The following is an 11,657-nucleotide window of genomic DNA, read 5'->3' on the forward strand; positions in this document are numbered from 1 at the left end:
ACCTGACTGCTCTAGATCTGCCTGAATTGTATGTGTTTGCGTGTGATAAATGTGTGTAGTTTGCATTAAAAACCCTCAAAAGGGAATGTCTTTTAGATGAGCTGTGGAGTGTATGAGGCGAGACAGTTGTGTCAATGCTGTTTTGTTTTTTTCTGTTATATTGCTATGGACAAGATCCATCATTTTTGTGGAGAAAAAAAAAAAGGGAGAAACAGAAGTAATCCAACTTTAACGATCAGTCTGGCTACATATTAATCAAAGGGAGCAGGGGTGTCTGAAGGAATGTGTAGGTCATCAGTGTTTTCTGCTTCAGATGCAACGAAGACTCTAAATGCCTTAGTGTTACACAGTGTGGAGCTCTGATATCGCACAAGGTACTCACCGTCCCTAGATCTTCTTGGTGTTCTGCAATTATTATAGTGAGCTCTACGTTCGGAATGATTCATTATTGATTGATCCGTGTTCAATTATGTGTTTGAAAGCAGTCTTTACTTTTGAAACACCTCTGACCTTCAATGTTCAAATTCAAACCCACACAGTATTGCTCACGTGTGATAACTCACACCATAATTTGAACATTATCTACACACTCTGTACAGTTGTTGGGACTATTTGATGTGACAAACACAGACGCAGTAACTGCAAAACAGCTTCAGATCAATCCAAACAAGACTGTTAGAAAATGAATTGGGCTTCTTCTTGTGTGGAGCATCAACAGAATGCAGTCTTGTCTGGCTTTTGTTTGTCTCTGTCCTCTGCCCTTGATTCTGTCTGTATATCCTAATTTCCCCCATCTGTAAATGAGCGCTACACGTGCCTGTGGAAATGTAACCCCTGCAACTTCCTCTCTTCCTAGGTCTATAAGTACACACTCTCACACACAAACTAAACAAGTAGGCTTAAAATTTTGCACCTTCACTTGAAATGTTATTCACCTTTAATCTACATGTAAAGACACTTCTTCATACCCAGCAGGGAGATGTCAAGCACCAGGCAGAAGCTAGCCAAGGACGTCACTTCCTAAGTGTTTTTTTTTTTTTCCAGTGGGGTGGGGTGTTAAGGGGTTAATGGGTGGAATGTCAGAGGCAAGCTCAGGGAGTGGGTCTCCACATAGCAGCACGGGCCTGTCAAATTGAAGGTCAGGGAGAAATCATGTAGTGTCTGTGTGTGCATCCTGTTGGAAAAAGTCTTCTAAGAGGACACACTAATTACTGTGGTTTGACAAATTTACTTTTGCCAAAAAAATAAAGAAAAACTAGAAAATTTGAACAGCTTGGGGAGAAATGGAGATGTCAGCTTTATGACCACCCCTACAATAGATAGGAGACGGTTTTCATAAAGCCCCCTCCAAACCCTTGCTGTATCTGTGTTGGTGCGTCTCTGTGGGAAAGACGTGTGTATGTAATTATGTAGTCTGTAGTCTGGTGCTATGTGACCATGTCTGACAAGTGTGTGAAAAAAAAAACAGCGACATTTAGAAGAGAAAAAAAAGATTAAATCAGTTGAATTTTAAGTGAAGTTGAGAATTTAAAAAAAAAATGTAGGAATTCAGCACTGTTGGTAAGTTTGCAATCTGAAGTCAAAATGTTTTCAATTTATTTTCAGGTTTCTTTGATTTCTTGTGCGTGTGTGAGTTTGAATGTTGGTGTGCGTGACAGACTTAGTTCCTTCTTTTCTGGGTGCCGGTCCATGTTGCTCCATTCTTTTGTACAGACAAAGTTAAAAAAAAAAGAGGGCAAAATTTGTAAAATATTGTGTCTGTGACTCCTTGTAAAATATTTTCAAATTGTTTATTACAGAGAATCAGTTATTAAATAATGTTCATATTTTTCACTTCATTTCAGTGTGTGTGTGTTTTTTTCTCAGACACAGGAGGAGATTTTAAATTCTACGGAGCTGTTCATTCATTCATCTTCTCACCATCTAATCTGCAAGGTTTTGGAGGTGGGAGGAAGCCAGAGAACCTGGAGAGACACATTGAGTACATGAAGCTCTATATAGAAGAAACTCAAACCCAGAACCCTCTTGCTGTGAGGCGACAGAGCTACCCACTGCACTACTATTCCGCACATTCAATTTTGTTCATTCAAATATGTGTAATCAAATGAAGTAATTCATAATTAGCACTTCATTATATCCCAGTGAAATCATATTATATAATGATTCAATTCTCAAAATATTCTATTCTATACATATTTTTGCGTAATACCTTTTCACATTATTTCAACTTAATTTCCAAACTGCTTGTTTTCTCAGTGTGGCCCTAATTCTCTATGTCATTCATTAATTGGCAGTATTTAAAAAGTCAAAGTCAGGCCATACAGGAAGAGTTTTGTGGCTTATATTTTTTGTGCTGAATAAAATGTGTTTATTTGTGTGGCTCCTCTGAGTCACTTATGTGTGACTGAATCCACTGATACACAGTAAAGAGCTTCACAGAGTATTAAGGAAATCTGTTAGAGCTTTGTGCCAAGTGTTCGGGTCCTCCAGGTAACAGGGGTGACCCGCTCCTTTCATCACCACAACACTGTGATTGGCCAGATTGCTCAGAGAAGCGAGTGACACTTCTCCAAGCTGGGTATCCTTGTCACCATAAACAATTAGCGACGGGACCTGAAGGAGAGAAAAGACACAACACAGAGTCTTTAGTCCATCCTTTCTTTCTTTTTATAAGATCTTTTTAATTCAAACGCGTAGCTAAAGTGATTTTGGATATGTCCTAAATTTTACCCCAGTTTTAAAAAAAAATCAAACAGTTCTTATAAAAGATAAAAGGCAAGGTTTTTATTTATATTAGGTGTGACTTATTAATAAATGTAGATGTCAATCAGAATAAAAGTAAAGCAAAAAGAATGAGAACAGAGCAACCCAAGTAGACCTTAATATTGGTTTTTATCATCCACTGAAAATGAATTCTAATCCTAAAAGTGACAGAACACTTGAATAAATATATTCAACTGCAAAAGCCCTGAACTACTGGAGAGCTGTAGTGATTGAGTTTATAATTTACATAAAAAAGGGGGCCTTGCCAGGCACAAAATCGACAAAGAACAGTCCGAACTGACAAAAAAGTGATGGAGTAACATGAGAGCAAATGAGTGCAACACTTTCAATGTCGATGACGCGGCACCGTCTGAAATTTTATCATTATCCCTACTTGAACAGTCATTGCCTCTCTTATACTTTTCTTAAAGATTGATGAGAGATAATTTGATCCATTTCATGACACCTTTAACTTCATAAACTTTTTCATAAACTTGATGAAAAGTAATTGTAGCTGTAATAAATCCAGTGGATTTAAGCTCTTTATGTATCTACTTGTTCTCAAAGTCTCATCTGCAACACTTTCCCCATTAAGAATATCAATACTGTTAACAAGTATCTTCTTAAAGTACAACTTTCACTTGGTTTTGCAATAAAGAACATTTAGCTTTATAACATTTGGGAGTTTAATAAAATCAGCTGTTTCTGAGAAAGTAAGAAAGTCATGTGTCTTTTCTGAAAGGAAGACAAGATACTAGGAAAACTAGGTTGACTTTCACGGATGCTGAAGTTATCTTTGACAGAGGAAATACAAAGCCCACACGTTATGTAAAAAGCTTTAGAGAGGGACTAGAAAAGCTTTAGGGGGACTACAAGGGAATAGAAAGTGGAGGTGCAGAAGGCTGTACCTTCACATTCTGGTACTGCTCCTTTGTGAATTTGTCTGTGCAGATAGGAGCCACAGGTATATAGGCTCTTATAATGGCCTGGTGCTGGTGAAGGAAAGGGAGGGAGTACATCCCACTGAGGGACGGGCTGATCACCACCACTGGAATCAGGTTCAGCTGCTCACACACATCTTTCAGGAAATCTGGAGGAGCCAGTTCTCCAACCGGTGCCGGGGCCTCAGCTGACTGAGACCGACCAAGTCCTGTTGACATGATGCATACATTAATATAAGTCTAATATCCTTCCATCATAGGTAAATCTCCATAAATGATTTTAAAATACTCACTCTAACAGCTGAACTTTTTTAGTGTCCAAGCAGCTTAGTAATAAATGTTACTTTAGCCACATGTAGCAAACAGAGACAATTAAAACTGCATTTAATGGGACCAACTGGCAAAGACATGGACTATTACAAGATAAATATGGTCCACAGTGATATTTCACTCAAGTTCTCAATCACTTTTAAATCTGTAATTCATTACAGATTTATAAGTATACTGTTACATATTTCAACATTACATATTCTACAGGTAATTCAATAGTCTGGTAAGTAGTGATCTCTGAGGGGACTCGAAACTCAGTGATATTTGTGCCTGCAGAATTTTTTTTTGTTGCCATGATGAAAAAAATATAATTTTGCATAAAGAAATGTTTACTTTTGGAATGTGATTTACAGTTTTTTTTCAGTCACTTACAAGCGTTTGTCCAAACAGTAGTCACATTTCTAAATTCTAAACACGATTAGCACGGCATCGGTCTTTTGTGGCCATACGATTCATACATTTCCTGTTGCTTTCACACAATATGCAGTCAGTGAACATATTTCAACAACGCTTTCATTTTCTTAACAGGGTATTTTGTTCACTGTAAGCTTCTTCTGTTCTATCATATTGTAAACAGTATTTTTACTGTACCTCCTGTAAAAAACTGTAAAGGAAAAAAATGGATTTGCTTTTTCTTGGAATGCTTTTGAATGTGAACATTGCATGTGGACATACAATTCCAACCAAGAAATTTTATGTACATTTTTCATGCAAATACCAGTAAAACTGAAACATAAAAGTGTATGCAATTTTTATAATGTCAACAATACCCAGTATTTTGAAACCTGGTATACTTTGATTGACTGCATGTACCTTATGAAATGAAAACAAGCATTATTCTTTGACATAGTAATTTCATTCTGAGTCAAATTGCCAGTGTTTTGGTAAAGTTAGTGTGTGCAGAGAAAACTGTTCTATTTTGAAATGAAGAGTATTTATTGAACAAAATGTGTTTTTGAGAAGAAAATTATCCATTTGTTTAATTGCGTTTCATAGGTATGAGTCTGTGTTAAAAGTTTAGAAAAAGTATTTGAAGTATGGGTAAGCGCTTGTTAGCGACTGAAAAAAAACTGTACCAGTATATGTACAAAATAAAACCATGACTGCTAGTTTTATACCTCAGACCCATTAACAAACAAACAGGTGTATAGTCGTACAATGACAATATTACAATTTTTGTATTTCCTGTATCCACAGTATGCAATTTATTATTATCCATATTATTTTGGAAAATGCATCACGTGTACTACTCAAGGTGATTAATCTTGTCATAAGATTATGAAATTAGGTCTATACAATGCAAGTAATCACAATGGGCCTTCAGGGCAGTTTCGCTGCTTCTCCTGGTTGGTATAGACGTGTGTACTGTGGTAAAAAACATCAAGCTTGCTCCCATCAGACCCACCTGGCAGGTCGATGGCCACAGCACGGCATCCATTTTGGGCCAGAATATCCAGAGTACCAATGTTGAGCCAGTTTTCTGAAGAGAAGCGAATCCCATGAAGCAGTAAAACGGACATCTTAGCTTCCCCTACAGCGGGCTCACTTTGTCTGTAGAAAAGTGGTTCTTTGCAGCTAGCCAACTGCACACTCCCCTCTGTCATCTTAACAGTTGACATCCTGAACAAAAAAAAAGGCAGAATTTTTTTTACTTCATGTTGTTTTTACAAACTGCACTTTAAAATACAAGACCACAGTTTGTGCATGAACTGGCGCTGGAATCTGAATTGTGGCTAGTCTTCTTCTTTTCCTTTCGGCTTTTCCCTTCAGGGGTCGCCACAGCAAATCAATTGCCTCCATCTAACCCTATCCTTTGCATCCTCTTCTCTCACACCAACTACCTTCATGTCCTTTTTCACTACATCCATAAACCTCCTGTTTGGTCTTCCTTTTGGCCTCCTGCCTGGCAGTTCAAAACTCAGCATCCTTCTACCAATATATTCACTATCTCTCCTCTGGACATGTCCAAACCATCTCAGTCTGGCCTCTCTGACTTTATCTCCAAAACCTCTAACATGTGCTGTCCCTCTGATGTATTCATTCCTGATCCTATCCTTCCTGGTCACTCCCAGAGAGAACCTCAGCATCTTCATCTCTGCTACCTCCAACTCTGTCTCCTGTCTTTTCCTCAGTGACACTGTCTCTAGATCAAACTACATTGCTGGTCTCACCACAGTTTTGCACACCTTTCCTTTCATTTTAGCTGAAACTCTTCTATCACACATCACACCTGACACTTTTCTCCACCTGTACCATCCTGCCTGTACACGCTTCTTCACCTCTTTTCCACACTCTCCATTGCTCTGGACTGTTGACCCTAAGTACTTAAAATCCTCCACCTTCTTGATCTCTTCTCCCTGTAACGTCACTCTTCCACTTGGGTCCCTCTCATTCACACACATGTACTCTGTCTTACTGCGGCTAACCTTCATTCCTCTCCTTTCCAGGACAAACCTCCACCTTTCTAGCTTCTCCTCCACCTCTTCCCTGCTCCCGCTGCAGATCACAATGTCATCTGCAAACATCATAGTCCATGGAGATTCCTGTCTGGCCTCGTCTGTCAGCCTGTCCATCACCATAGCGAACAAGAAGGGGCTCGGAGCTGATCCCTGAAGCAGTCCCACCACCACCTTGAACTCCTCTGTCACACCTACAGCACACCTCACCACTGTCTTAGAGTCCTCATACATGTCCTGCACCGTTCTAACGTACTTCTCTGTCACTCCAGACTTCCTCATACAATACGACAGTCCCTCTCTGGACACCCTGTCATAAGCTTTCTCCAGATCTACAAAAACACAATGCAGCTCCGTTTGGACTTCTCTGTACTTCTCTATCAACATCCTCAAAGCGAATACTGCATCTGTAGAACTCTTTTTTGGCACGAAACCATACTGATGCTCACAAATGTTCACTTCTGCCCTTAGTCTAGCTTCCACTAATCTTTCCCATAACTTCATTGTATGGCTCATCAGCTTTATTCCTCTGTAGTTGCCACGACTCTGCACATCTCCCTTGTTCTTAAAAATGGGCACCAGCACACTTCTCCTCCATTCCTCAGGCATCTCCTCACTATCTAAGATCCTGTTGAACAACCCAGTCAGAAACTCTACTGCCACCTCTCCTAGACACTTCCAAACCTCTACAGGTATATCATCAGGCCCAACTGTGTTTCCACTCTTCATCCTCTTCAATGCCCTCCTCACTTCATCCTGACTAATCTTTGCTACAACAGCCAACAACAGCCACCTAGTCGATTCTTTCTTCTCTCTCATTTTCCTCGTTCATCAACTCTTCAAAGTACTCTTTCCATCTTCCCATCACACTACTGGCACCTGTCAACACACTTCCATTCCTATCCTTAATCACCCTAACCTGCTGCACGTCCTTCCAATCTCTATCTCTCTGTCTTGCCAACCGGTATAGATCAGTCTCTCCCTCCTTACTGTCCAACCTAGCATACAAGTCATCATAAGCTTCTTGTTTGGCCTTTGCTACCTCTACCTTCACCTTACGCTGCATCTCCCTGTACTCCTGTCTACTCTCCTCAGTCATCTCAGTGTCCCACTTCCCCTTAGCTAACCTCTTTCTCTGTATACACTCCTGTACCTCCTCATTCCACCACCTAGTCTCCTTATCTACTTTCCTTCCAGATGACACACCAAGTACTCTCCTACCTGTCTCCCTGATCACATTAGCTGTAGTTCTCCAGTCATCTGGAAGCACCTCCTGACCGCCCAGAGCCTGTCTTAACTCCTTCCTAAAAGTCATACAACAGTCTTCCCTTTTCAGCTTCCACTATTTCGTCTTCTGCTCTGCCTTTGCCCTCTTGATCTTCCTTACCACCAGAGTCATCCTGCACACCACCATCCTATGCTGTTTGGCTACACTCTCACCTACCACTACTTTACAGTCACTGATCTCCTTCTGGTTACACCGTCTACACAAGATGTAGTCTACCTGTTTGCTCCTACCACCACTCTTATAGGTCACCCTATGTTCCTGCCTCTTCTAGAAGAAAGTATTCACTATAGCCATTTCCATCCTTTTTGCAAAGTCAACCACCATCTGTCCTTCTGCGTTCCTCTCCTGGATACCAAACCTGCCCATCACTTCCTCATCACCTCTGTTTCCTGCACCAACATGTCCATTGAAGTCTGCTCCAATTACAACTCTCTCACTTCTAGGTATGCTCTGCATCACTTCATCAAAGTCCAACCACAATTTCTCCTTCTCCTCCAGCTCATATCCTACCTGTGGAGCATACCCACTAACAACAGTGAACATCACACCTTCTATTTCTAGCTTCCGACTCATCACTCTATCCAACACTCTTTTTACCTCCAGGACATTCCTAACAAACTCCTCCTTCAAGATAACTCCTACTCCATTTCTTTTCCTATCTACACCATGATAGAACAACTTGAACCCTGCTCTTAAACGTCTAGCCTTGCTACCTTTCCACCTGGTCTCCTGGACACACAGTATGTCTAACTTCTCCCTCTGCATCATGTCAACCAACTCTCTACCTTTTCCTGTCATAGTTCCAACATTCAACGTCCCTACTCTCAGTCCTATACACTCCTCTTCTCTCTCTTCGTGCGAACACACTTTCCTCCTCTCCTTCTTCGGTCAATGAGTGTTATTATATTCCATATGACTATATTTACTACAATGATTTAAATAAAACACCCCCACCTATCAGATGATTTCTCATGCATGAGTTTGAAAAAAATGATTATTTATAATTATAATATGCAGGCACTATATGAAGTAAACAAAGTAAAACTGAAATCTTTTGTTTGATAACCAATACAAATATTATCTTGTCCTTGTTTCTCAGATGTGGAAATTTGCTGGAGATTTTCTTTCTGTTTTATGTAAATGTAATTAAAAAGAAATGATCATAGGTATGTCTATTCACAATTTTCTGCTTTGTAGACAAAATGATCTAACTGAACAATGAAAAAAAATGTCAATTGATTTTCGTTATAAGGATTATAAAAAAATTAAGTACATAACATTATAAAATGAAGATGAAGCAGAAGAAGTTTGAAGAAAAGAGAAAACAAATACAAACTAAAAAGTTAGAAAGTAATAGGTAAAAAAAAAGTAGTAGTTTAATAAAGTGACTCAGGGTTTGTCTGTCTTTATATTCCTTCTTTAAAATATCATACATGCTATTAATATTTACCTGGTGAGAGTAATATTTTACAGGTTGTAAATTTAGTCACCATGTAGAAAAATAACTCCTGGCTCATTCAGTGTTTACACTGAAGTATTATTAGTGGTGCATTAATGTAATAGCAGAATTGACTGTACGTGCAGAGAATTTGAATTATTGTCCTGCTTAGCAAATTAACCTGTACAATAATAATTAACTGTATATTATAGGTTCCCCATAGATTCTGAAGTAACTTCACCTGGAAAGTACAACACAAATTTTAATGACATTTAACATAGCTGTAACATGTAAAGGCAGTATTTATAACTCAGGTACAACTGGAAGGATTTTTAAGAAAATGCATGTATATAAGTACTGTACTTCAGTAAAAGTTAATGTACATTTCAGATAAGTGATGCATTTTTAGTCAGAGAAATTTAAGTTTTTATTGACTATCGAAGAAATACACAAACTTCCCAGAAGTAATAAGAATTCTTTATCACCTGCATTATTAACAACAATTTAACAATGGCAAATTAATCAAATCTACAATATACTTCATTCTGCATAATGAAAGAATGAATTCCAATGTTAGTATTTCAAATGTACCTTGAACAATGTACACTGATTCATAAGAGGCATTTCCTACAAGTATTGCAGTATTCATATCCAGTAGATCCAATTTTATTTTATACACAACACCTTACACAAACAGATGCTAGCCCCTTAAATATGAGTCTTGTAATGTCACCATGAACAATGCAGTATTACCTGAGAAACATCTGTCCCACTCTCACAATATTAATGATTCTAAATCCATGGATTAACCACTTTATCCTGACCTACAACATTCTGTAGATGTTATGCAATCCTGCTGACAAACTAAGAAACCAACATGTATAGAAAATAAACTCCGGTGAGAATCCGGTGAGAGCTAGCGGGATGATAATTTCCCTCGGTTTAAGTATATAAAGAGAAATTGAGTACGGCACGGTGGCGCAGTGGTTAGACACGACGGACCCGGGTTTGAGTCCCGCTCTGTGCGGAGTTCGCATGCTCTCCCCGTGTCTCCGGGTTTTTCCGGCTTCCTCCCACCTCCAAAACTGGCCGTTCCAAATTGCCCGTAGGAATGAGTGTGTGTGTGTGCATGGTTGTATGTCTTTGTGTGTGTATGTCTTTGTGAAATGTCCAGTGCGGTGCACTGGCGTCATGCCCGGAGTGTCCCCCGCCTCACGCCCTATGCCGCTGAGATAGGCTCCAGCTCCCCGTGACCCGCTGCAGCAGATATAGCGGTGGTAATCTGAAGATGACTGAGTGAAATCAAGGCAGCGAGGCGGTTCCAGCTTATTGTGCCGCTCTGTGCGGAGGCACAGTTTTACTTCCCAACTAGAGGAAGTACAGCAGAATGTTGTGACAAATTAGGTTTTAAGGACACATTATCAATAAAGATATTAACTTCATGTAATGCCTGAGCCCTAGTAATGTGCTTCATGACAGATGATGCTTAACATTCACAACCAGGAAAACTTACAGCACCTGAAAACTGGCCTGTAAAAGCAAACTCTGCAGGGGTCTCAGTCATGCCTTCATAATAAAACTGATCATGTTACAGCTACACAAACCCCAAAAACCCACATGCCGAACTTAAAACATTAACATGAAATCAGTAAAACATCACTTTTTAACTGGACCATTGAGCATTAACACTCCTGACTGAGAACCATCTCCAATCTGAGTCACCGCTCCCTTGAGAGGAAGCGTTTAACCTGTGACCTCAGTCACAACCAGGGCATCAGCCAGTATTCCATGTTTCCACTGACTGACTATTGGTGGGTTTGTTTTATCTGCCAGGGTGGCACTGTGTTTTAACTGCTTCCTTTCTGCATTGCACAGTAATAATATTATCTAATTATAATAATATTATCTATTATAATAATATTATCTAATTATAATAATATTATCTATTATAATAATAATATCTAATATAATATGTAAAAAATTTAAGAAAAGCGCTACATTTGTTTAGGGGGCGGGGCTAATAATTGTTTAAAAGTCTGTAACTGTCTATGGACACAATGTCCTGTCACTTTCAGTCCAGTCTTGTTGTGAAGTTTCTCAGTTCATTTGTTCTTTAGTCCACCGTGCGTGTCAACACGGAGGTTTTATGCCATCGCCTTGTCACCACAGTATCCCCGTACATTTGCGCACAGCTGGTTGACTAAACACTCCAGTCAAAGTCCGATCCACGCTGGACCCTTCCTTCGGGAACCCGCAGCTCGCTGCAGGCAGACAAATGAGAAGCGATTCGTCTCTTCTTACCTGACAGCTTCCAGCGACGACCCGTCGGAGAAAGTTCAGACTGGACGAGAGGTCGACTCGTAGCCGAGCTGCAGTTTCACTTGATTGTCCGGAAAACAGGACAAGAAAGAGAAACTGGAGATTATTCTACTGACGTCTAG

The 11,657-nt window shown here is 39.6% G+C and overlaps 1 protein-coding gene across 1 annotated transcript; it reads right to left on the bottom strand.

The window, feature by feature from the left end:
- Nucleotides 1–1,776: 1,776 nt before the first annotated feature.
- On the bottom strand, nucleotides 1,777–11,652 carry abhd14b (abhydrolase domain containing 14B). Its single transcript, XM_068316408.1, has 4 exons — nucleotides 11,518–11,652; nucleotides 5,440–5,654; nucleotides 3,672–3,913; nucleotides 1,777–2,613 (listed from the first exon to the last, which is right to left on the bottom strand). The coding sequence occupies exons 2-4, from the start codon at nucleotides 5,651–5,653 to the stop codon at nucleotides 2,434–2,436; spliced, it is 636 nt and encodes a 211-aa protein (XP_068172509.1). The 5' UTR covers nucleotide 5,654; nucleotides 11,518–11,652; the 3' UTR covers nucleotides 1,777–2,433.
- Nucleotides 11,653–11,657: the final 5 nt, after the last annotated feature.

The sequence above is a fragment of the Antennarius striatus genome, chromosome 5 (assembly GCF_040054535.1).
Source record: "Antennarius striatus isolate MH-2024 chromosome 5, ASM4005453v1, whole genome shotgun sequence".
Taxonomy (NCBI): Eukaryota; Metazoa; Chordata; class Actinopteri; order Lophiiformes; family Antennariidae; genus Antennarius; species Antennarius striatus.

What these genes read in the sequence shown, in the direction of transcription:
- abhd14b (XM_068316408.1), bottom strand. Translation starts at nt 5,653, where the DNA reads ATGTCAACTGTTAAGATGACAGAGGGGAGTGTGCAGTTGGCTAGCTGC. An exon ending in TGTGGCCATCGACCTGCCAG is followed by an intron (nt 3,914 to 5,439) that starts GTGGGTCTGATG and finishes TCATGTCAACAG; the next exon opens with GACTTGGTCGGTCTCAGTCA. An exon ending in AGCAGTACCAGAATGTGAAG is followed by an intron (nt 2,614 to 3,671) that starts GTACAGCCTTCT and finishes TCTCTCCTTCAG; the next exon opens with GTCCCGTCGCTAATTGTTTA.